General features: G+C 41.9%; 1 protein-coding gene across 15 annotated transcripts in view; it reads left to right on the top strand.

Moving 5' to 3' along the window:
* Nucleotides 1-27,134, top strand: part of LOC144495152 (LIM domain-binding protein 2) — a 454,000-nt gene that overhangs the window by 161,500 nt on the left and 265,366 nt on the right. For 12 of the 15 annotated variants that reach the window (XM_078215160.1, XM_078215243.1, XM_078215206.1 and 9 more), the window contains one exon: nucleotides 19,479-19,554. In XM_078215160.1, coding sequence (XP_078071286.1) covers nucleotides 19,479-19,554 — 76 coding nt within the window. Of the gene's footprint in view, nucleotides 1-19,137; nucleotides 19,555-27,134 lie in introns of those variants that run through there. The other 3 variants (XM_078215215.1, XM_078215169.1, XM_078215151.1) reach the window with 1 other exon arrangement.

Here is a 27,134-nt window from a genome sequence, read left to right as displayed (position 1 = left end):
TCTCTATGCTCAGTTGATTCCTCCTCAACTGTAGCCTCCAGCACCGAAAACCTATTATGGAGGGGAACCGCCCCAGGGGATTGTCTTCCCGATTGCTTCTTACCCCTCCTCCTGGCATTGACCCAAGCCTCATTTCTAGGAGTTACTATTTCTCTATAACTCCTATCAACTTCCACCTCCGCCTCCCGAATTATGCGGAGTTCCTCTACCTCCCCCTCCAGCTCCTTTACACGCTCCTCCAGAAGCTGCAATCTAATGCACTTCTTACAACTAAAATCTCCTGAAACACTACTGGATTTCCTCATCACATACATCCCACAGGAGATGCAGCATACTGCCTGAACTGCCATCCCTGAAGCCATTACCAGCAAGAAAAAAAGAAAACAAAAAACTTCCCCACACTTATAATTAGGTTAGAGGAGGATGGAAGGGTGGGATCCTCTACCAGTGTAGAGGATCGGGTATCTCCTCTGCACCAATTTATAGGGCTAGGGGCCCGAGAGAAAAAAAAACTACTACTGAGGGGGAACCTCCCAGGTAACTGACTTTTAAAGTTAAAATAAAAACCCTTCCCAGACTCCTTTGCTGCCCACTTCTAGTTTTCACTTTAAACTTGAAAAACTGCTGTTAAAGTAAAGGCCAAAAAAATACACACACTAGCTGACTAATTAAATAAATAAACAATTCAATTAATCCAATTAATCTCTTACCAGCACTGCTGCTTTTCAATCACCCCTCTCAGCTTGCTCCAGTGGATCAAAGGGTCATCTGGACGTGAAATGTCAGCTCTTTTCTCTCCTTACAGATGCTGTCAGATCTGCTGAGATTATCCAGCATTTTCTCTTTTGGTTTCAGATTCCAGCATCTGCAGTAGTTTGCTTTTAACATTTATAATTGGTTGTACAGCATGTGTACATTCCATGAGGGACTATCTTTTTTTTCACCAAAAATATACTTCATTCATAAAACTTTCAAAAGTTCATCTCAAAATTAAAAATTAGAGTGAAATAAATTCAACTTTTCTACCCACAGTATGTTCCAGTCTGTCTCAATACAATTGCAGTACCATGATATTTATAGTATACATTACATGTCAGACATATTGCCCAAGGGCAAACATTCCAAATGAAAATTACAGAAAGTGCACAGAATTTAATTTTTTTCCACGCAGCGTGTTTCACTCTGAGGTGCCTGAATACTATTTAAATATTCTTGGTATTAGCAATGCTTTAAAGTTTATTTATTAGTGTCACAAGTAGGCTTACATTAACACTGCAATGAAGTTACTGTGAAAATCCTCAAGTCGCCACACTCCGGCACCTGTTCGGGTACACTGAGGGAGAATTTAGCATGGCCAATGCATCTAATCAGCACGTCTTTTGGACTGTGGGAGGAAACCAGAGCACCCGAAGGAAACCCATGCAGACGCAGGGGGAACGTGCAAACTCCGCACAGTGACTCAAGCTGGGAATCGAACCTGGGTCCCTGGCGCTGTGAGGCAGCAGTGCTAACCACTGTGTTGTCCAATGCACATTCCATATTTGGCATACAGCCCAAGGGATTCCGTACTGTTTCCAGCCCCTTGGTGTACTGTGGCTCAAAGACCTTAGACGGTGACCTTTTCTCATGACAACTTCGTGGTGGCTCGCCCAGGATTTAGTGCGTGCCTCAGCATGTAGTCCTGGACCTTGGAATGCTCAAGTCTTGGTCGAGGACATCTCGTAGCATTGGACCAGTATGTTTTGCGCCAATCAAAGGGCATCTTTTACTGCTAGGGAAGAGGACTTCCTTCCTCATCCAAACTGCATTCAACAGTGCCTCTCGAGTAGTCCCATTAAATCTGGGCACAGCTTTTTCCTTCCTTAGTTCCATTTCTCAACTTGAACTTAACAGACTTTAAATCTCTTCCACCATTGCAGCTTGAAGTGACGCTTTAAATTATTGAGGTGAAATTGTGAAATGCTGACCTATATGCAGCGTTTGTGCAAAACAGTGCATTGGATCATTTCTGCAATGTGTAGGCCGATTGGAGCACTGTAAAGGAACGTATCTTGTTTCCCATCATTTAAGCTAATTGAGGAAAATTGGGTGAGTTCCTTTTACTGATGATGACACTGATCTGCTCACTTTTCCAATATTTACTACTCAGGTGATCCAGTGCACCTGGATACAGATCCAGGAAAATCTATACTTCAGACCAGTGGAAACGCACATGGACAAGTGGTGACTTTCTCTTCTGCAATTTCCATCATTTTTATGATTCACCTTCAGTGAAAAATGGCAATCCTCTGAGTTGAGGCATTTTGATTTTGCAATCTTTTATTTTTCTACTGTTTTTACGGCTCCCCTCACCAGTACGTATTTTGTGTACCTCTGTTTTATGTTATTCCTGTTGCCACAAATCACATTTCGAAAATCAAAATGGTGACTTGTCTGGTCTGTATGGCTCAGATATTCAGCAGATAAACTCATCCTTCAGGGAGTCCTTTGTATCTGTTACTGCTGCTTACATATGTCACTTTAATTAACATTCATTAGACTACATTAGTATATGTAATGCAACTTGTTCTCACTCGGAGAGATTTGAATAACTTGGATTAACATCTGATTAAGTATCTCAATTTGCTTTCTATTGTGGGTAATTTTAAGGATTTTGGTCTGGAAAGTGAGTGAACACACCCACCACTACATTACTATCTATTGCTCCACAGTAGCTGCCAAGCAGAATCGCTGTTAAGTTTAAAAGCTCTTTCGACATTAAATGCCTGGAGGGACAAAGACCAATGTACAAAGGTGCTACAAATGCTTTTACACTGGTATTTCTCATAAGAGTGCACATGTGACCAAGTCTCCTGTCCATTGGTTTAGCATCAGCTTATCTTGTCAGCTGGGAATGGTTCATGACTGAAGATGAAAGCGTAGGATGCTGGAAACAATTTTTTCTCTTCCATCCTAAACGTGCTACAGTTGGCGTGCAATTTGGAAGGCACCTTATTGTGACAACAGTGCTCATTGCTGCAAGAACTTCGATTCTAATTCTTATGTTTTAGAATATAACATTTAGTTTTAAAAATTTAAGTTTTAGCAGCAGAAAACTGGCAATTTTGAGAAAATAATAAACAATGCTGAAGTGAATGCAATTCAAACAAGCTTTGAGTTAATTGCAGTTAAAAACTACCCTGTTTATCTTACAAGGTCATAGTTGATAGCAAAAAACTCAAACAGTAGGTGTACCATTTCTGGACTTCGTGGAAGAGCCAGTATGTCTATTGCTATCTCCGTAAAAGAAGCTGAAAGTTGACAATCCACAGTGGTTCTCACAGAGCCTTGTGGTAGAAAACAGTCAATTTGAACAGTTAGCTTAAGAGAGAGATAAACAGAAGCTGTGAAAGCAGACTGGGAAAATATTTCATAGGATAAGTGAACTCTTGGGGGTGGCTGTTTGGATTTCCTCATTAAATGTCCCTAACAGGATTGTATCACCCTATAACTGAAAGGGAATATTTCACAGTATGTTGGGATGTCAGAACAGTGTCTGAGAACAGTGATATTAATATCAGAGGAATTAGGTGTGAACCAAACTGAAATGTTAAAGTTCATTTTCTCCTTGGTATTTACCAGTTATCAGGCTTGGAAACTCTGAATGTTCAGTACAACTTTAACTAACATGTCATTTTATTGACTACTTTTTGATTAGAACTTAATTTATTTTGATTAGTTTCATAGCTACTTTCATATGGTCTCTTCCCTGTGAGCAGTTTATGACTGCTACATGTCTCTACCCGATTGAACTCTTCCATCATTTTAAAGACCGCTTTCAGGTTACCCCTTAGCTTTCTGCTTTCTAGGCCATTCAGTTGATCTCACCATGTCCCACAGCACCTTCAATCCGGAGGTCTTTACCACTGAGGCTGCCTCTGACCACTTGTTTACTGTACACACCACCTACATCTCTTTAACCACTTTCAACTCCACTCCTTTTTGGATTTGCTCCTGGAAAATACAACTGCACTTGAAAATTTGTAACTGCTTCAACTCTGGCTCTTTAGTTATCACAATGCCTTTATTGCTATTAATTTGCTAAAGCACTATCTTTGATGACCTTGCCTCCAGAAAAACCTTCACTAACTAATTAACATTCCCTGGTAAGGCCCACAACATTCCCTTCAAGTCCAGGGGGGTATTGGTGGGCTGGCACAAACTTAAGCAAACTTAGTTGAGCAGAAGTTGGTTATTCTTTGGCGAATAATTTATCTCCTGATTCCCTAAAGCCTTTGCATCATCTACAAGGCACAAGCCTAAGAATGTTCTGCGATTCTCTGGATGAATGTTGCTCCAACAACACTGAAGAAGCTTCACGCCATTCAGGACAAATCAGCTAATCCACTACCAAAAGCGTTCACTCCCTCCAGTACAGGTTCACTCTATTTCTTGCATATTCATGTGCTTATCTAAAAGCCCCTTAAACACCCCTATCGTAACTGCCTGCACCACCACTCCTGGCAGCACGTTCCAGACACGTACCACTCTGTGAAAAATAATTTGCCCCTCACATCTCCTTTGAATTTTTCCCCTCTCACCTTAGGTGCATGCCCCCTAGTATTAGTCATTTCAACTCTAGGGGGGGGGAAAAGATTCCGATTGTCAACCCTATCTATGTCTCTCATAATTTTATAGACTGCTTTCAGGTCTCCTCTGAGCCTCTGCCATTCCAGAGAAAACAACCCTAGTTTGTCCAGATCTCCTTATAGCTCATGCCCTTTAATCCAGGCACAATCGTGGTAAACCTCTTCTGTATCTTCTCCAAAGCCTCTACATCCTCCATAGTAGTCCAAGAAGGTAGCTCATCATCACCTCCTCAAGCAGTAAGGAACGGGCAATTAACCTTGCCAACTATACTCGTGTGCTATGAACAAATGTACTTGTATTCAATTGTTGCTGCTGTACTTGAATGTTACTGCTGTTTTTATTTGTTTTTTTCATGTCACCCAAATTTATTGACTTATCAGCCCTGGAATTTAATCACTTATCTGATAGTCTCCACTTTCTTCAGCATTCCTATTTCTGACTGTTTGTTTATATAAACTAATCAAGCTTTATGACTCTTTTCCCATTACTGATGTCGCTTTGAAAGATTTATAATTCCAGGTTTGATGTTGTTTCTTTCCCATTGAAAACTAATACACATATCTCTTAATTATGTATTGTTAACATGCTTTTAAAATGGATCACAGGCAATAAACAAATGCTTTTTTAAATTTTGCTTTGATTGCACCCATTCATGAACGAAAAATATTAATTGAATTAACAATCTTTGAGGATTTTCATCTTGATTTTCTAAAGCTGAATTCAGATGCAGCTTTCAACATTTCTGTTCCAAAAAAATCTTTTTATTATCTTTACTGGTATGGAATGAATTGATTTATCCAATGAAGAAATTCAGTCAAGGGAACCTATTAAATTTGAAAGCTTGTTTACTCTTCTTCTCCTCCTAACTCTTGGGGTAGTTGTGCATAGAAATATGCAAGACATCACTTGTCTTTGAAAGAATCCTGCGGGAATACTCTCCAGTATTTTTTCACAGAGCGTGCAGCGAATGCTTTCTTTAAAAAAACTGGTCTGATTATTGTTAGACAAAGACAGCAGCAATATAGCATTAATATGCATGCTGAAACTGTAGTTTAGAGATTTGATGTGCGTGGGTCTTTGTGGCATTGCTCTTAATTGATATTTTAGAACACTCATGTTTACACATTGTGTGAAATTAACTTTGCTGAGAATTGTGTGTAGTGTCATGCAGCTCAATGTGTGCTTTTGAGTCTGGACTTGAATCAGTTGTGCCGAAAAGGTGAAGGCTGGAATGGAAATTGAGATGGTTAGTCGCCTGCCAATTATTGGGTCTGTGTGGCAAATCATGTTTTCTTGCACTAATGTTTCACCAGCATAGAAGTACAAATTACGCTTGCAATGCTGGCATGGCGATAGTGACGACAATCTTACCTGCCTCATTAATGGATTGCTTCCCGACACTTTTACCTTTTTGAACCTTGCCTGTGTTATTTTTGCAGAAATGTTTTTATCACAGATTGACGTTACATGCTATTATTTATTCCGTAGATTAGTGATTATCATTCTTTAAATTGTCCTTTTAAAAAACAATAGTAGAAAGTATGCTTTTCATAATTCATCACTAATTAAATGTTCAGCTTTGGCATGTGTGATAATTTTATTAGCTGCTCATTAATACATAAAATAATTAAATTCTGCTTTTGTTTCTAAATGGAGAAATTTCATTGTTTGAAATTACAAAATGTAGTTTGGGGGTCCGGTTAAATATGTACTAACATGACATGAATCGATTTCCCCATAAGTGTCTTCTCCTGTTCTCTCTTCAAATTTTAAAATAAATTATCTTTCTGATATTTGTACTTCTGCTGGAGGAGATTCAGACTTGAGGAATTCCCATGACAGATTTAATACTAAGCTATTGACAGACGTATGCAGTGTCATGTAGGTTCACTATTTTATGTGTACATCTGTCAGATCATCTGTTACTTAGGAGTAGCTGATGATTTCCGTTATTGATTATACAATTATTGCTTGTTCCCCTTCTGGATGTATTGCTTAGAGTTATGGTGTGTGCCTTTGAGCCTGGACTTGAATCAATTGTGTAGAAAAGGTGAAGGTTGGTATGAAACCAATAGTTGTCACCAATATTGCGTGGCATTGACAGAATGTGTCTTTAATTCTTGTAAAAAAAAAATGCTCATTTTCACTCAGGTGCAACATTGAAAACTAATATAGTAGGAATGCAGATATAAGTACTCGCTCCATATTAGGACCTTTTTTTGTCGTTGATGCTCTTCTGAACCCATTACTCTCCAGCCAAGTGGGTACTTGGATCTCCTTTATCAAATTGCTTCTCCACAATTGTGAGAATTGCATCCTTTTACTTAGTCGTTCACTTCCTCAGAACAAATGAACCTAGACCTAAGTGTCATGATTTATGCATTTCAGGTTCTGTGGTTACCTGCCAGCTACAGTGGAACTTGGGTTGGGGGGGCAGGGAGGGGATTATTTGACAGAAAAAACATATTTTGTTCTCTTTTACACGTGCTTTTTGAATGAACCAGTTTGATCTCCTATTACCAAAAGGCAGAAATTAATTCCTTCCTTGGGTTTTATGTGAAAGGCACCTTTGCTGAAATGTAGTTTTTGTTGACTTTGCTGACAGCTGCTGTGCAGTAGTTCAATGTAATTGGTTTACGGTCTACTAAAATTCCTTGATCTCTTTGAATTCCAATCTTCACCATTCCAATGCTGTTTATCCAGTGCATGTGTTACTTACTCTACTTCCCTAATGCATAACTTTGTGCTTGTTCCCATTACATTTCATTGGGTATTAATATGCCCACATACTTAATTGTCCAACTCACTCTATAATTTCTGTCCAAAGATGTGCGTAAAATGAAATTAAATAATAGCCCGGTATTTGCTGTTGAAATAATGGTGAGGCCAATGGTGCTTACTGATATTTGTGCTCAAAGGGGAGGTTAGATGCGTGGAAATGGAAAAGTTGCTGTTGGAGATACACAACTTCCATGTTAGCTCTGTGAACACAACATCTTGCTGCCTGGCTCCCCATTCAAATGTGTAAAACAGTATAATTTTTAAAAGGTATTGTCCTTGTGGGACAGAGATCATCGAATCACAGAATCCTTCCAGTGCAGAAGGTGGTCATTCGGCCCATTAAGTTGGCACCGCGACAAATCCAACGAGGCCCAATCCCCATAACCCCACATATTTAACCTGGTGATCCCCCAACACTAAGGGGAAATTTTATCATGGCCTATCAACCTAACCCGCATATCTTTGTACTATGGGAGAAAACCCAACCAGACGTGGGAAGAACGTGCAAACTCCACACTGACAGTGACCCAAGGTCAGAATTGAGCCCGAGTCCCTGGCGCTGTGAGGCAACAGTGCTAACCACTGTGCCACCGAGCTGCGCCTTGAGATTTTTTTTCTCCCTGAGGATTGTGTGACTTTAGAACTCTTTGCTGCTTTGAGGCTATCCGAAGAAAATTGCTTACTGAATGTGCTTTGACTTTAAAGGCAGCAGTAGAAATCGCTGTGTCGATGGAACTGGCTGCAAAGAGGCTTTACAATTAGGTGCAGGAATGAAGGTTCACAAGTTGGGAACTGCCCAGAAGAAGTCAAAACATCAACAAGCATATCACAGAGCGGCACGGTAGCACAGTGGTTAGCACTGCTGCTTCACAGGCTCGGGTCACTGTCTGTGTGGAGTTTGCACATTGTCCTCGTGTCTGCGTGGGTTTCCTCCGGGTGCTCCGGTTTCCTCCCACAGTCCAAAGATGTGCGGGTTAGGTTGATTGACCAGGTTAAAAATTGTCCCTTAGAGTCCTGGGGTGCGTAGGTTAGAGGGATTAGCGGGTAAAATATATGTGGGGGTAGGGCCTGGGTGGGATTGTGGTCGGTGCAGAGTCAATGGGCCGAATGGCCTCCTTCTGCACTGTAGGGTTTCTATGTTTCTATGTTAGCACTGCTGCCTCACAGCCCCAGGGACCCAGTTTGATTCCCGGCTTGGGTCACTATTTGTGCAGAATCTGCAGGGGTTTCCTCTGGGTGCTCCGGTTTCCTCCCAAAGTCCGGAAGACATGCCGAAGCAGTACTCATGTGACTACCCAAAGTTCACCTGTGTCACTACTCTTAAAGGGAAAGTTGAGAACTACGTTTTTATTTGTTATTACCTCCAGAAACTTCAGAGATAGTAGAGGGTCAACAACCATCTCGAGGGTAAAACAATGCTCATCTCAACAAGGAGGTCAAGTGTTCGTGCGTATTTATGCCATGAGTGAGAAATGGGTACCAGCCATAGTTTTAGCAAAACAGGCCCAATTTCATACATGGTTCAAACTGAAGATGAACTAGTTTAGCGATGCCATGCTAACCAATTATTCTCATCTCAATGATTTCTCAGAATCATCTCCAGAAGTAGCACTTTCCTCAGTCCCTAGTGTTGTGAATGCTACAATAGAAGACTGAGTTGAATCAGGTAAAAGCGAAATATTATGAATGCTGGGATCTGAAACAACCGGGATATTGGGTTTATGTCACACTATTTGTAACTCCCACAGTTCCATGGACCTGCAGAGTTTCACTGGCTGTCTTGTCTGGAGACAATACACATCTTTTTAGCCTGTCTTGATGCTCTCTCCACTCCCATTGTTTTGTTTCTTAAAGACTGGATTAGTTGTAAGTATTCGCATTCCAACCATTATTCATGTAAATTGAGTCTGTGTCTTTATAAGTTCTGTTTGTGAACAGAATTCCCACTCACCTGAAGAAGGGGCTCAGAGCCTCGAAAGCTTGTGTGGCTTTTGCTACCAAATAAACCTGTTGGACTTTAACCTGGTGTTGTTAAACTTCTTAATCTGAAACAAAAACAGAAAATGCTGGAAAATCTCAGCAGGTCTGTCAGCATCTGTGGAGAGGGAATGGAGCCAACGTTGAATCTGGATGACCCTTCGTCAGAGATGTTCAGCTGAGATTTTCCAGCATTTTCTGTTTTTGTTTCAGATTTTGATTCAGAATTGGTTCCGAGAGAAGTATCTACTGAAGTACCAAATCATACTTCTAGGGTGAAGGACAGCCAAATTCCAAAATATAGTATACAGCAAAGAGGAGTAGACATCCTCCTGATCGACTTCCTTATTGACTGTGTATAATGTGTGTTTATGATGCATAGTATTGTGCCTAGTGTATTATTCATCCTGTGTATAATATCGTAGTAATTTGTTGTCATGACCACAGAAGTAAAGGGGGAGGGATGTTATTTAAGTTGTTGCAGATTGCTTTAAGAGCTGATCACATTATTTAATCGTGATGTATTAAGGTATTTACAGAGGCTACTGTCTTTCAGTTTGTACTGTGTGCCGTGCAGAGAACATTTCTTTGATTTGATTTATTATTGTTACATATATTAGTATACAGTGAAAAGTATTGTTTCTTGCGTGCTATACAGACATAGCATACCATTCATAGAGGTGGAATGGAGAGAGTGCAGAATGTAGTGTTACAGTCATAGCTAGGGTGTTGAGAAAGATCAGCTTAATGCAAGGTAGGTCCATTCAAAAATCTGATGGCAGCAAGGAAGAAGCTGCTCTTGGAGTCAATTGGTGTGCGACCTCAAACATTTGTATCTTTTTCCTGATGGAAGGAAGTGGAAGAGACTATGTCCGGGGGGTGTGTGGGAGTCCTTGATTATGCTGGCTGCTTTTCTAATGCGGTGGGAAGTATAGTCAGAGTTAACGGATGGGAACTCGATTTGCCTGATGGACTGGGCTTTGTTCACGACCCTTTGTAGTTTCTTGCAGTCTTGGGCAGAACAATAGCCACACCAAGCTGTGGTATAACCAGAAAGGATGCTTTCTATGGTGCATCTATAAACGTTAGTGAGAGTCGTAGCTGACATGCCGAATTTCCTAGCCTCCTGAGAAAGTAGAGGCATTGGAGGGACCAGGATAGGTTGTTGGACACCTAGAAACTTGAAGCTCTCAACTATTTCCACTTTGTCCCTGTTGATGTAGACGGGCATGTCCTCCACTACGCTTCCTGAAGTTGATGTCTTTCTCCTTCGTTTTATTGATATTGGGGGAGAGATTATTGTCTTTGCACCAACTCACCAAATTCTCGATCTCTATCCTGTACTCCATCTCATCATTGTTTGAGATCCAATCCACTATGGTACTGCCATCAGCAAACCTGAAAATCGAGTTGAGGGGGATTTGGCCACACAGTCATAGGTGTACAAGCAGTGGTAAGGGGGTGAGCACACAGCCTTGTAGGGCACTGGTGTTGAGGATAATCATGGAGGAGGTGTCATTGCCTATCCTTACTGATTACGGCCTGTGGATTAGGAAGTCTAGGATCCAGTCGCAGAGGGAGGAGCCAAGTCCTTGGCCACGGAGTTTGGAGATGAATTTCGTAGGAATAATGGCATTGAAGGCTGAGCTGTAGTCAATAAACAGGAGTCTGACAAAAGTGCTTGTCCGGGTACCCCACCTAGGATAGTTGCTTTCTGTGAGTTGACTTTCGAGAAGGCTGATCTGATGTCTGCGATAGTGATCATGAATACCGGTTCAACCAAGGCTTTCGGGGTGGAAGGCATGCTCTTGCTGACCTCTTGCTCAAAACGGGCATAGAATGCATTGAGCTCATCGGGGAGGGGTACATTGGTGCTGGCGATTTTATATGACTTCATCTTGTAGCCTATGATGTTTTGCAGACCTTGTCATAGCCAGTGGGAGTCTGTTTGGCTTGCCTGTGACTCTAGCTTGGTCCGGTACTGTCTCTTGGCAGCTTTGGTTCTCCGCAGATCATATCTGGATTTTTTATATCGGTCAGTGTCGCCTGAATAAACCTTGTGGTTGTTAGTTTGAATGCATGTGTGCAAACCATATCTTTTCTTTTTGTTAAAACCCACAACCCCTAACATAGTTTGGAGATTACAATCAGGAGTGGATGGGAATGTAGAACTCAAAACACAAACAGTTCAGCCATGATCTTATTAACTGGCAGAGCAAGCTCAAGGAACCGAATAGCCTACTTTCTATTTTGTGTGAGTGTAAGTTGCTATGCTTTTATGGTCCAAACAAGGTACATTTCCTTCAAAGTTAAAACTGACGTGAAATGACACAAGGAGCCTGTTTTGGACCTATTTTAAGGTCATACATATTTAACCTGGCCTGGAATGGCTGTCAAATCATTAAAACTTGTCATTCTTACTGCCAATTAACCTGTCTGGCATTGAAAATTAACGCTTACAAATATGTAGTCACATCTTTCAGATTTAATTGTTGGAGATTTTAAAAATATAAGACTAAACAAAAATTAAAATGTTTTCCTTTTTTTTGCTTTCTCTTTTAATCCAATTTTTCTTTTCCTCTCTTTGTTCTCTTTCTGTCCCTGATTTGAGATTAAATTCATCCCTCTAATGTATACTTGCTTTACACTCCTCCTGCTGTTAATTTCACAGTCCTTCAATGAAATTAGTTAAGGAGCGAGACAATAACTTTCCCTATTCACTGAGGTTTGAAATGCTTGTTTTTTCTCACTGTTGTTATCACGTATCATGTTCAGCAACTTGCCGTACAAAATTTCTTTTGAAATTAGATGGACAAGGGCAAGTCTTAACAAATGGCAAGCACTGTTGGATTCATTCTTACAGAAAGGTATGGCCATTAATTTCACAAAGTCTTGATATCTTTGCACTGAGCAATAGTGAAACTCTTGGCAATGTTTGTTAGAAGCAAATGGCATTTATGAAAGGCTGATGACACTCTGGCAGATTTTGGGGAACCAGTGAACAAATCAATTAAAGGGTTACCAACAACCCATGAACTTGCTTTCAAAAAAGATGCGGACTATAAGATTGCTATTGGCCAATTTCTGACCAGTGATATTTCAAATGGCCATCATATGTTGGCTGCTGAGATTTACAACAACTATGTGTTTACTACTACTTAATTAAACTTGCCCAGGAGGGAAATTTATAAATTGTCTATATTCAGATTAAGTACAGTAATAAAGAGAGGTAAGCTGGTTATAACAAAGACCTACTGCATCATATGTCCATGACTTTGACAGGGGGTTCAGAATTCTGATGTACTTTGAATGCTGCCTTGTGGATTTGTGGCTTAAACTGCAGTTTGTTACAATCTCACCTTGATACTTTTTTCTCATTTTTCAGAGTTGTATTTGATTACTGTTTTTATGTTGCAAACACTTTTAAGCCGCAACATATCGTTTAAGGATACCTTGGGGGTGATTCTCCCATCCCGTTGTGCAGTTTTTGTAGTGCAGTGGGCCAGGAGACTCGAGGAGAGGCCATTTCGTGGGCTTCCAGCTGGGTGCCACAGCCTCCGCGAGTCTCCGAGTGCCGGATTTCTGGGGCTGTCGGCTCCGTGCCAGAAATTGGCGTGGAGCTGCATAACGTATGCAGATTCTAATTTAAATACAATTTAAATGCAATCAGCAGGCCCAGGACTGAAATCTCTGGGCCCACTAGCATCTCCCCCTGCCCTGCCAGGAGTGGTTCACTTGCGGGGAGCTGACAGGCCGACCCTGTTGGAGTGAAGGGGGGGTATCGAGGCCCCCCCAGAGAGCCAGACATCGAGGGGGGGTCCCTGGGCATAGCCATTTTGGCAATGGCAGCCTGGGCCCCTGGTGCTGCCCAAGGGGCAAAGTGCCAATGCCAAGGGGGCACCTTGGCACTGTTCACTGGGCATAGGGCAATGCCAAGGGGGTGGGTCCTAATGGGGTTGGGCCTGAATTGGGGGCAGGGCCTCTGGGAGGCGATCGGTGGAGGTGGGGAATCCCGCTGCCACTGCATTTGGGTTGAGTGACAGAGGGACGGAGGCCAGCGGTTGGGGCTGGTCATTGGGATGGTGGAGGTGGTTGGGACTGCTTGTTGGGGGTTGGGGGGGGCATCGGGACTGCAAGGGGGTGTCGTGTGATCGGGGTTCTGCGGGGGGGGGGGGAAGGGAGGGGTCGAGGTGGGTTCGGGGGGACGTTGAGGTGGGCTGGGGGACTGGGTGGGGGCAGAGGTGTCAAGGCTGGCCCGGGTATTTTTGGGGGCTAGAGATTGGGCTGGGGCGGGGGGAGTCGGAGGGCCAACGATTGAGAGGCCGGCAGTGCAGGGACAGTACGCATGTGCCAATCTCAGCAATGACAGATCTGAGTTTATTGATGGAAAGCTTTCCCTATCTGTTCTCCGGCGGTTGTCACTAATTCCAATAGTAGTTTTTGATTGATTGTAAGTTTGTGATCTGTTGCATGCAAATGATGTTTAAAACTCCACTGTAGTTTTAAAAAGAAAACATTTCAAAAGCGAGAAGGAAAAGAATAGCAGAATCTATCTTCCAAACACTTCTTATTAATCTTCCCTTATTAATACCCTTATTAATCTTGCCACTTTTCTATGTGATTACTGGTGCTTGCAAGATGAATTCTAATGTGCCATAGCCCAGAAATGTAGGTAATTTTTCTTAGTAGCTAGGCAACCCTTTAACTGTGCTTTCTGTTGAACGGAAGGATCGAGGATATCAATCCATCTGTCTCACTGGATGGTTGGTTGAACTTCTAGAATGTAACCTTGGTTACCCCTTCTCTTCCTCTGAGCTCCAAAGCTCGCAGGAAATTGGGATGCAAGATATTTTGGAAGCTCACGAGTAAATTTCTGACCTGTCACATCACATGCCTTGCAGATGAGGAGAAAGCTTCTACCATTGTTACAGATGTCCTGATTCATGGTTTGTCCATTGTAATATTAATAATTGGTGGTCCAATCCAGTGCTTGATGTATGATAGCTGAAAACCACACGGGGGCATATTGTCCATCTGGTTCATGTTAATTGTACAAATTAAGGAAAGGAGTCTGCAGCAAGGATTGGGAGTGGGTGGGGGGGTGGTGACGGGCAATGGGGAAGAGATGGGGGTGGACATTATTTCGGTATTTACAGCTGCACATTTAAAGAGGCATTAAATGGCACAGGTGCTGGGTTGTAGAGTTGGAACCTATACATTTGTGATGTAGCGTGCCTCCAACAACATGGGTTCATAAAAACCATAGAAACCCTACAGTGCAGAAACAGGCCATTCGGCCCATCGAGTCTGCACCGACCACAATCCCACCCAGGCCCTACCCCCATATCCCTACACATTTACCCGCTAATCCCTCTAACCTACACATCTCAGGACACTAAGGGGCAATTTTAGTATGGCTAATCAACCTAACCCGCACATCTTTGGACTGTGGGAGGAAACGGGAGCACCCGGAGGAAACCCATGCAGACACGAGGAGAATGTGCAAACTCCACACAGACAGTGACCCAAGCCGGGAATCGAACCCAGGTCCCTGGAGCTGTGAAGCAGCAGTGTTAACCACTGTGCTACCATTGTTTCACCTTATGAATCAATCTAAAACTCCAGTAAGGATTGAATTCTGGTTTTCTCCTTCATCAACTGCCTGTAACAGTCCAGCTTTGTACAAAGATGCTGGAAAACACTTCTGTTATCAAACAGGTTGATTGCCATGCTAAATTGCCCCTTAGTGTCAGGGGGATTAGTGGGTAAAATACGGGGATAGGGCCTGGGTGAGATTGTTGTCGGTGCAGGCTCGATGGGCCAAATGGCCACCTCCTGCACTGTAGGGATTCTATGATATTATACCTGAAGAAAATGGAAGTGGTGCATCAACTGCCATCTCAAGTCATTTATTCTGTACCTTCCATCAGGGTTAGGAGTACTGTACTGCAATATGTTTATCTGGGTAACATTCATCCAGTGATGGAATAATGAACACAGATTTCCAACCTTATCAATGTCTGTCCTGTCATTGATGAAAAAAGTTTGTAGTTTCACCCCCATATTGAATCCAAATCAAATGTAACATGTTTTTTCACATAAAATTTGGATGTTGTCTTGTCAACACATTAGGCAGCAAGAAAGTTTCACACGAGACTCTTGACTCCATTTCTAAAATCATAGCAAGAAAAGATCTCAGAGACAACTGGATTTGGGACCAGGCTTGTGAATACACAGTTTTGATGGGTGGCAGATCCCTTCACATTGTTCTGTACTCAAGTTGAAGGAAGAAAGCATTTGGTGAAAGCACCTTAAGGGCATCATTAATCTCGAGCCTTGAGAAACACAGCTTCATTCATAGTTAGTTCCAGCTGAGGATAGAGTAGTATGGAGAAATTCAAAGAACTCTGCCCATACAACCCAAATGGCAGCTCCAAGAGTAGAATGTAGCCAGAGGATTCAAATAAGTTATATGTGTGGCAAGATCTTGCCTGAACATGGTGAGCCATCAGTGATATATTTTAATTTTCTTTTACTCCGTTCTTAAAATTACAAAGCCAATGCTCAGAGTGGATTGGACAGAACCAAATCTATGCCTTGCTTGCTCCAAACACCAAATTTAAAGTCCAACTGAATTCAATTCGTGGTCCCCACAAGGGAGACAAACAAGATCAAAGCTGATAGGCCAAGGCATTGCACCCATCTTAGGCTTGATCTGACACTTGATCTTAGCCAAAAGGTCGAAAAGCAATCAGTGGTATTGTTACAATTTGTGCTGTTAAACGTGCATTTGCAGTAAAGCAGACCTGCATCTTCCATGGAGTAAGTCATCCTTTGGTGTGCATGTGTGGATGACATATATAAAAATGTGTTTTCATTGTCTTGACCCATTTCTTAGAGGACAAAGTTATGTAACAGAAAATGATACGGTTTCATAAAATGAACCATAATATTTTAGCAACAGCGTACAGAATCAGAGAGGGCTATTTCTCACTATTAATTTAACATAGTGGGTGACAATGTTGAAAAATAATTCCTCAGTGTTGACAACTCTCATTTTGAGCAATATAAATATTAAGGAGATGGTCACCAGTTGCTGTTTAGCATGTTTCAGCCGTTCTTAGGAAGATGGCAACTATTCAAGTTGGCATGGTGAACAACACAACTCACCCTAGAATGTACGTGTGCCACACATGAGAGAAAAACACGAAGGACAAATTACTTCCAAAAGAGCACAGATATAAAGACACCTTAGATTTCTAGAGTAATCTAAAGTAGAGAGATATTGTGGCATTCTGCAGGAAATTGAAAGACTTGGGCCGGAATTCTCCCAAAAAAATTCAAGTGTCGAATTTGTGTGAAAATTGGAGTCATTCGCGCTGTTTTTTTCTGTGGGAGTTCAAAGAAAAGTCTCCCACACTCCGTGCACTGCAGAAGCCACCAGCATGAATGTTAATTAATTTCAGGGGGCAGGGCCTATCCCCACTGGAGAGGCTGACAGCGTGCTGAGCGGGCCACTGCGCATGTGCCGATTTGTCAGTGTCGAGATTGGCGCATGTGCAGTGGCCCCGCACTGATGGTCGCTCAATTGCTGGCTTCCCTCCTTCCCCCACTGGTCCCTATGCAGAGCGGCAGCAGGACCCCCTGCCCCCACCGATCACCCTCTAGGCCATGGCACTGTCCCATGCCCAATGGGTGGTGCCAAGGTGCCCATTGGGCAGTGCTAAGGGCCTCAGGCTGGCACTGCTAGGGTGCCAATGTCCAGGGGGCACCCCTTCTTCCCGACCCTCTGGGGGGCCCCGATTTCCACCCTCTTCACTTCAGCGGGGTTCCCCGTTAGTGGGGAGCTACTCTGAACCCTGCTGGAGTGAACCACTCTGGCGTGGGAGGGGGAGGCTAGTGGGCCCACTATTCACATTTAAAATATATTTAAAGTATTTAAATTACTTCCGTGCCTTCCTGCCAGTTTCCGGTGTGGAGCAGACACTACCGGAAATTCGGTGCTGGCAGCCGCTATTGGGGCAGGAACGCAAGCGCGAATCCGGCGCATCACCCTCTGTGCTAAAAACCTAGCACAGCGGGATGGGAGAATCGCGGCTTTGGATTTTAAAATAAGTAAATTAACCAATAAAATATCATAAAAATATACTTCCACTTCAAGTTGAGCCTGAGCTTATAAAAGGCTGATCATCTATCTGACTGCACAAAGTTAAAGCAATCCAGTCACCATGACAGTTTTATCATATATTGCACTTAAGGCTGTTTTGGAATACCTGTTGGAGGGCTGTCCTCTAACCTCTGGTTAGTTGTGAAGAAAAGAGATTTTGATCTAGAAATAATATCATCATCTTGTGTTGCTGCACCTTCCCTCGCTGCTATTCCACACAGGCTTTTAGATTTTGGGTGATAAGTTGAATGTAGGAGGGTTCGCAAGCGACATGAAGCCTGTCAGAGGCTGCGATGTGGACATTCTGACCCTGGATCCTGGAAGTAATGTGAATTATGCTGCTATTTAAATGTTAAGCTTGATGGAATGCTAATTGTCACTTCTTACGTACAAGAAATTCTGAAGCTAATTTAGCCTTGTTTTGTCTAATAGTTTGGCAGGTTGAGAAACAAATAATTAATTTTCATCGCGCAGAATCAGTTAGAGGAGAGAGCTATTTCTTTTTCTTTCAGTCTAATATTTTTATATATTGGAATAAGTTTGCTTCTAGTCATCTGAACACCCGTTTCTGGAGTAGACGTTTGGACTTCAGGACTAATAAATTTTCATAAAATAAAGCATGTTAATGAAATTATGTTGTGGAAGTAAATGTCTCCAACAAAATCGTGTTCTTTAAAGAAATATCCATAGCTGGTTATGTCATGTACTGTGTTGCTTTGGAACAAATTTATTTCACTTTCTGGGCTCTTGAAATCCTGTCATCTCAATTCAAATATGCATCGACTAAATCTGTCTTGCAGTTAGAGCACAATAACTTGAACTGGTATAACCTGATTTTAGAAAGTATTTGGTGTGGCATTGTTCTTTTTGTAATAATCGGCATTCAGATGTTAACAGAGGGTCAAGTCTCCATGCAGCCATGTGACCTCAACAGGAAAAGGGGAGAGAGAGGGGGTCATACAGGGAGGCTCCCTCTGGCAGTGACTGAAGTGTATGCAGTCAAAGAGTTAATGCTTGTCAATGCATCTGCATGCTACCAAAGAGGGAATGTTAGAAACTCCAGTATGTTTTTAGCTCTTAGATTACTTTGCCAAACAATCTCCTAATGATGGCCTGAGTATAATAGGATGCTATTCCAGACCCCCAGGAGGCTCCCTGTTACTGATAGAGTTTAGCTTCCTTGTATTAAGATGAAAATTTATGAGGAGGAAATCATTTTACTCATCTTTTGGAAAACAACAATCAAAGCTTTTTCTAAAAAACAGAATAGCTATCTCTTGAGAGCTGTCTCACAAGATGCAGTTACTTCATTTTGTTCTTTTTAAAAGATTTATTTATTTTCTACATCTGTATTTGCAATTGGATTCTTCGGAGTTTAACAGTTCGATTGAGTTGCACAGTGCAGTCGGTATTAAAGATGCCCTTTAAGAGTGAGTGAAGCAAATGTGCTGCTTAAAGTGTTAGTGTTAGAAAATGCAGCACTGCAGTGTGGAATATTCCTTGCAGGAGGTATTTTAGTTCAGGCAGCTGTTCAACCACCTATATGCTAACAAGTCTTGCTGCCAGGTTCCTGAGGGGTCCTTGCTGGGAAAAATTAAAACCAAACCTCAGACCTCTCTGTCAGCTTGAAGAATTATATTTTTGCCAGTCTTTGGAGCGGACAGGAAATGACCCTTTCACAAACTGATTTTTTAAAAACAAGTTTTTCTGCCTAGAGCTATCCGGTCTTTCTCTTGCAGTAGAGGGCTCCCAGAGCATTTCCCAGTGTGTTCTGCTGATAGCTTGCCTGCACTGTAGCCTGGAGCCCATGTGCACTGTATGGATGTTGATGTTACAGTGTGTAGTTTGATTCTCTGCAAGCATCCAAGATGTCCAGCACACCTCATGACCCTTTCTATTCCTCTCCTTTTGGACCATTTTATAGGAGACACACGCCTTACGTGGTGCAGCCAGACTATCGGATATATGAGCTGAACAAGCGGCTGCAGACTCGGACAGAGGTAAGTCCTTCAGTTTTTAAAAAAAAATAGCACATAGTACTTCAAATGTGGTTTTGGGATAATTTCGCAGGAGCTCATAACGCTGCGTGAAGTATTCCATTAAATGCAGAAACACATGGCTGTGATTATTTTTGTAATTAAATTATGTGGCCTCATTATCTCTTGATGCAAATTAATTGTTTAACTTGATAAAAGCTGCCGCTTCTTCGCAGAATTTAATGAAGCCAAGAACTGAGGCATTTGTTTTTTTTCCCCAAAGCTGATCCTCCCAACGTGAAATTTTCTTGGTTTGAGAAGGGGGCGAGTGTTTGATGTTGAAGTAAATTTTGATGGAAGGAAAGTATCCCACATTACTGAAGGGAAACATTTTAATTTGTATTTGCATTGCAAAAGTACCTGTGTTTCCACTGAAATGATCACAAGCACGCAGTGGGAGCGTATTGCTGGATCAATGACAGCTGGTTGTCTGATACTTACTGTAAGTAAGAGGTGCTTGGAATGGCTCTTACTGCTGTATTAGGGACGTTAATAAGAAGAGGGTGAAATGGAAGTTTGTATTTCCCATTGTGCTGCCACCGAGCTCAGTTAGTTAAATTTAAGGAAGTGACGGGCAATTTACAATAAACCAACAGTCCCGTTAATTAAGAAAATCAGACTGTCGTAGGTCTTTTGTTGGACAGTTGTTCATAAATTTACCTTTTATATGTCAAGGCAAGCAAGATATTTATTGCAGAACTGAATACTGTATGCAAAGTAAATTATATATGTAAAGTGATGGATTGTAAACATTACTGTGTAATCTGAGGCGATGGAAAGCTCAGGTACTGGTTGAAATTTATTTTGGCACTGAATAAATCTGAGTTTTTTTGCTTGTTGGATGTATTTATGTCCAGTGGCAGGACTTTTATGCTGATTTTTAAAAAAACAAAGCAGGATCCTCTCGCTCATTACATGGATTATACTGCAAGTCAAAACTATAATGAGAGAGAATTACTGTGTTGGAGTGATTTGATGAGCTTTCGTAACATTTGGAGGCTTCTGATTTGTAAAATTGTAGCATTGCACGAAATCTTTCTGTTTTTGAATAGTAAGGGTTACCTGAACTGGAGTCTGTGTGCAAAACATTGCTTCAGTGATGTGTTAACATTCTGCATTCAGCTGCATTTCCAGTTCTTGTTACTGGAACAGCCTCTGTAGTTTCACTTTTTCAAAACACCTGATTGTTTTGATGCTGGGTTGACTTCTGTTTAATTTACTGAGTTTTGAAAGTGAAGTTTCTTACTATTTGTCTCTCTCTATTTTTAAATGTTGATTTTTCAACAGGGCGAGTAGCAGTAGCACAGTGGTTAGCACTGCTGTCTCAAGTTCAATTCATGGTTTGGGTCACTCACTGTCGGTGCAGAATCTGCATGTTTGCCCCGTGTCTGTGTGGGTTTCCTCCGGGTATTCTGGTTTCCTCCCACAGTCCAAAGACGTGCTGGTTAGGTGCATTGGCCATGCTAAATTCTCCCTCAGTGTAACCGAACAGGCGCCAGAGTGTGGCGACTGGGGGATTTTCACAGTAACTTCATTGCAGTGTTAATGTCAGCCTACTTGTGACACCAATAATAAATAAACATCTCTAACTTCAGTACTTGGTATTGTGTATGTATACTTAGTTTTATTAATGTATTGTAAATTGAAACCATTGTTTTATGCCACATTCTTGTTATTGTAGAAATATTTAATGTTTTAGATATATGTGGGATACACATTTCTCTCCACGACTCATTATTGATGCTGCTGAAATTGATTAATTTGTATGATTTTCCATTTAAGGAGAAGAGCATAGGAAAGTGTGAGCATGAAAACTGAACTTTCATAGCTTGGCAAGTAATGCACAAAAAATACATGTTCGTTTTGGTACACACATTCAATGAGGAAATAGCTGAAACAATGTTTAGTTTAAAAAAAATGTGTAGTAGTATCACAAGTGGTTGCAGTTGTGCTTGCTGTGAGTTGCAGTTTGGGAGTGTGAACAGCAGTTAGGAGGTGTTGATGACAGATTGCTTTTTATTCTCCTTCAAGCTAAATGAAGTGATGGCCAAGTTCAGCAGTTCCCAAAGTACGGATTAGTAATTATTCAGCACTGCATCAATCTTTATTAAATATAGCAGATTTAATGATCTTGCTATAATAGTTTAGATGGTATTTAATAAACAATCATGAAACGCTGCCTTGTGATGAATTTTTATTTCCATGATTATTGCTCTTTTTTGTTTTATCACAAATAGATAAAAAGAAACTGAATATTTTTAATTTGAAATTTGATGGAAAGGATTTTAACAGTACTTCAAACAGTGTCTTTTCACCTTTGAAATTTGGATTTCCATTCGGTTGGAGTCAAAGTCTCCACAGCGATGCAATTCATTCTTCCTTTTTCTTAAAAAAAACTGTCACAGTTTAGTACTTTGAAAGCCACTTAGTTTGAGTCTTTGTCCAATTTTCCTTTCCTCCACCCTGGTGAGAGAACTTTGCTGTTTGCCACCATCACAGATGCTCACCACATGGGTACTTGTGGCGTGCTGTGTTAGTGCATTGTGAGGTCCCAAAATGTTGCTGTAAATCTCTTTGATTAGTAATTGTAAATATGTGAACTTTTGTGGTCTCTGTCCAGCTCAGTACAAAACGTTCCTTTTACTTCAGGCTGATTTGTGTTCATTGGGTAATCTTGCTCGTAAAGGAAAGAACAAAGCCTTACAACTTAGAAGTGAGGAGCACTGTATTGTTGAAGGCGGGTTATTCTGAATTAGGGACTGAGCTGACATTTTGGGGAATTCATCATTTCAATCATATACATCATATATATAATTACCTAGTGATCTCCTGATGGTGCAACTGGAACAATACCATACCCCTGCTCCATTTTTTTCCTGAGACTTTGGGCCAATTTTAACTTTATGTAGGGACATGGGTTTTGACTGAGAAATTCTTGCCATTAGTTCTGTATTTTTTATTTGTTCTTGGGATGCGCGTCACGTTGGGCAGACCTATGTTTCTTACTCTTTTGATTCCACACTAATAGTTGTGTTGACCACTTTAAAGCAAATTTACAGCCAACCACCTAGGAGTCACTTGTAGCTCGGGCTGGCAGATCCCCTTCCCTGAGTTGTGCTGGTGAACCAGTTTGACAATCTGATTCTTTTTCTTGGTTATGTTTCTGATACCATCCCACAGATCATCAGATTTATTGAATTCAATTTCACAATTTGCCTCGATGGGATTTCAACTCCTGACCTCTGGATTTCAAGCCCAGTATCGTGACAATGAAGCCACAATGCAGCCACTGTTTCATTTAACCCCTTCGGTTCCCAACAGATCCAGTTTTTTTAATCCTGTGCCCAGGTGTGGCAAACTGGTTGGCAGAGTGAATGGCTGACTGACCTTTCACCATTAGAACCTCCGTTTAAACCCCCATTTATCAGTTGGATGTAAGAGTCTTGTGTGCAGTAGATTTGGGGCAGGCTGTGAGAGGTCACAGGGTAGAAAAAAGCTCACTCTGCTGTACTATGGGGTGCTGTTCCAAGTTTGGAGCATAAGGATTTTGTTGATGCAAAATAGGCATGATTTATTTTGTAGCAAGATTTGATTGATAACATTGAAGCCTTTGCCTGGGTATAGTTGCGGTGTTTCCAGAGGCCCGAGAAACCCAGCTGTAACACTTAAGTTTGAAAAGTTGGGTTGCCATGAGGCACGCAGCCTCATTCTAATACTTAATGTGTTAACTTGCCTCCTTGGAATAGGTTGGTTGCCTACCCCATTGCCAGATTCAAAGTCATTTGATGTTTTACTGTTAGAATTCCATCTCAAGTGTCTGAAATGGAAAGATTTCCACTTTCCGGTTCAAAAGTGTCTCTCCATGATGAGCACAATAATCTGAAACAATTGATTTTATAAAACTCAAACCTGAAATTCCACATATGTGCACCCACATGTGACTCTTTAAGGTGTTCTTCCTCAACAAGTCAGGAAGGAGACTTTTGAACAAATATAATTAACTCCAGGCCCTGGAGTCTGACAGTACCCAGAAAAGTAAACCTGCCGACAGTGCTGAGAGAGTTAAGAAAGAAAGGCCTTTGTGAGTTTGTAGATTTCTGACCCAGGGTAATAATTTGGCTTAATTGAGTACAACATGTTTTTTGTTGTAAAATGAATGAAAGGTTTGGGATCATGAGAAACTCTAACCTCCCCCACTCCATCTTTTTTCCAATACTCTGTAAAACTACCGTACATCTCGAAACATAATTTAATAAATTCATCACAAAAAATTCAGCGTTTTATAATTTTTGTAGTTTCATGAAAATCAGCATAGCGAACGATGGAATGAAAGGGAGGGTGCTACATTTGAGATGACGCATGTATGAAATGTATCCGTTGGTCTGAAGTCAGTACACACTCATGACTGATGAAGTTGAGATTTTCTGCTGGGTAAAAGAAAAGAGAAACTGTTAACATATTTTTGGTGTGCTGGTTGTGTACAAGTGACCAGTGGGTGTACAAGTGGGTGACAAATAACACGTGCTTCTGCTTTCACAGATGAGCAGGAGAAAATAAAATTGAAAGCATAAAATTTCAAAATTTAAAATAAGATAATGTTTTACAGTTCACCTGGGTCTAGAAAAACTAGAGCAATTTATACGTAAAATAAAATCATGGATGGAGTGCTAATGACATCATAACCCTCAGAAGCAAAACTTAATGGTTTGTGAAGTCACCTGAACTATAAGTTTGTGTGGTAATTCTAAATGAATTCTGATTTTTTTTATTTTCATGTAAGACTTGGTAATCACTATGACCCAGCCATTAGTATTCTGCCTCTTGATTGTATATGTTGAATGTGCCAGTGTTTGGTAATTTACTCATTCTACATTTAAGCCACTGGGACATTGGAGAAGGGAGGGATGGAATTTCCAACATGATGAGGAGGGCAATGTTGGGGGTTGGGGTAATCGTGTTGTTACAAGGAAACAATCGAACTGAAGTTGTTGGATCTTTTTCCTGTTGGGGACATAAAGTCATGTCAACCGAAAACAAAATCTGAAATACGAGAATCCTCCTCTTGTCCGCTCCCATCCGCGACCCCATTCCTGAAAAGATTTTTACCTGTGGAAAACAAAGTGACCTCATAAGAGCATCCGGGATTCTGTTGTATTTTGTTAAGGCAGGGAGCTTGTAATTGCCGGTGTAATCGATGTAAATTACATTGATCAGTCATAAATGTCAATTACAAACAGTACTGGTTCCAAAGCTAAACTCTGGGGGGGATCCCACTCAATGCCCCATACACACCATCCCCCAACCTTTGCAATCCGGCATAATTCCTCTAACAAGTACCTAATGTTTTCAGCACTTCTACCAGCTCCCTGTCCATTCCAAGATTACACCAAGTCCCCACAGCTTTGAGCCTAATTTATAAAATTTTGTGTTTTGCCTTGTCAATTGTCCTTTGGAAGTCTTGTTACCCAATGTTCTATGATTTTCCCACAGTTCACTTCGGTTGCCACTTGCTCAAAGGAGTAGCGTAGTTAGGGCAGCGTGGTGACAGTGGTTAGCACTGCTGCCTCACAGCGTCGGGGACCCGGGTTCAATTCCGGCCTCGGGACACTGTCTGTGTGGAGCTTGCACATTCTCCCCGTGTCTCCTCCGGTTTCCTCCCACAGTCCAAAGATGTGCAGGTTAACAAAGAACAGTACGGCACAGGAAACAGGCCCTTCGGCCCTCCAAGCCTGTGCCGCTCATTGGTCCAACTAGACCATTCGTTTGTATCCCTCCATTCCCAGACTGCTCATGTGACTACGGGCGGCACGGTAGCACAGTGGTTAGCACTGCTGCTTCACAGCTCCAGGGTCCTGGGTTCAATTCCCGGCTCAGGTCACTGTCTGAGTGGAGTTTGCACATTCTCCTCGTGTCTGCGTGGGTTTCCTCCGGGTGCTCCGGTTTCCTCCCACAGTCCAAAGATGTGCAGGTTAGGTTGATTGGCCAGGTTAAAACTTGCCCCTTAGAGTCCTGTGATGCGTAGGTTAGTGGGATTGGCGGGTGGATGTGTGGGGTTGGGGGTAGGGCCTGGGTGGGATTGTGGTCGGTGCGGACTCGATGGGCCGAATGGCCTCCTTCTGCACTGTAGGGTTTCTATGATTTCTATGAATCCAGGTAAGTCTTAAACGATGCCAGCGTGTCTGCCTCCACCACCCTACTTGGCAGCGCACTCCAGGCCCCCACCACTGTGTAAAAAACGTCCCTCTGATATCTGAGTTATACCTCGCCCCTCTCACCTTGAGCCTGTGACTCTCGTGATCGTCATCTCCGACCTGGGAAAAAGCTTCCCACTGTTCACCCTATCTATACCCTTCATAATTTTGTACACCTCTATTAGGTCTCCCCTCATTCTCCGTCTTTCCAGGGAGAACAAGCCCAGTTTACCCAATCTCTCCTCATAGCTAAGACCCTCCATACCAGGCAACATCCTGGTAAACCTTCTCTGCACTCTGCACCTTCTCTGCACTGGTTAGGTTGCTTGTCCATGCTAAATTGCCCCTTAGTGTCAGGGTAAATATGTGAGGTTACGGAAATAGGACCTGGGAGGAACTGTTGTCGGTGCAGACGCGATGGGCCGAAGGCCACTTTCTGCACTGTAGAGATTTTATGATTCTATGATTCTGAGATTCATCAGATGGAAACACTTGATTTGATTGATTATTGTCACATGTATTAGTATACAGTGAAAAGTATTGTTTTTTGCATGCTATACAGACAAAGCACACTGTTCATTAAGAAGGAAATGAGAGTGTGCAGAATGTAGTATTACAATCATAGCTAGGGTGTAAAGAAAGATCAACTTAATAAGAGGTAGGTCCATTCAAAAGTCTGATGGCAGCAGGGAAGAAGCTGTTCTTGAGTCGGTTGGTACGTGAGTTCAGACTTTTGTATCTTTTTCCCAACGGAAGAAGGTGGAAGAGAGTATGTCCAGGGTTTGTGGGGTCCTTGATTATGCTGGCTGTTTTTCCGAGGCAGCGCAAAGTGTAGTCGGAGTCAATGGATGGGAGGGTGGTTTGCATGATGGATTGAGCTACGTTCACAACTCTTGGTAGTTTCTTGCAGTCTTAATCAGAGCAGGAGCCATGCCAAGCTGTGACACATCCAGAAATGATGCTTTCGATGATGCATCTGCAAAAATTGGTGAGAATCATAGTGGACGTGCAAATTTATTTACCTTCCTGAGAAAGTAGAGGCATTGGTGAGCTTTCTTAACTATAGTTTCGGCGTGGAGGGGTTGGGACAGGTTGTTGGTGATCTGGACACCTAGAAACTTGAAGCTCTCGACCATTTCTACCTCATCACTGTTGATGTAGACAGGGGCATGTCCTCCACTATGCTTCCTGAAGTTGATGACCATCTCCTTCGTTTTACTGACATTGAGGGAGAGATTACTGTCACACCGTTTCACCAGATTCTCTATCTCTATCTTCTACTCCATCTCATCATTGTTTGAGATCCGACCCACTATGGTGGTGTCATTGGCAAACTTGAAAATTGAATTGGAG

The sequence above is a fragment of the Mustelus asterias genome, chromosome 1, assembly GCF_964213995.1.
Source record: "Mustelus asterias chromosome 1, sMusAst1.hap1.1, whole genome shotgun sequence".
Taxonomy (NCBI): domain Eukaryota; kingdom Metazoa; phylum Chordata; class Chondrichthyes; order Carcharhiniformes; family Triakidae; genus Mustelus; species Mustelus asterias.
The sequence above is the reverse complement of the archived record's forward strand: the minus strand, read 5'-3'. Positions and strand labels throughout refer to the sequence as shown.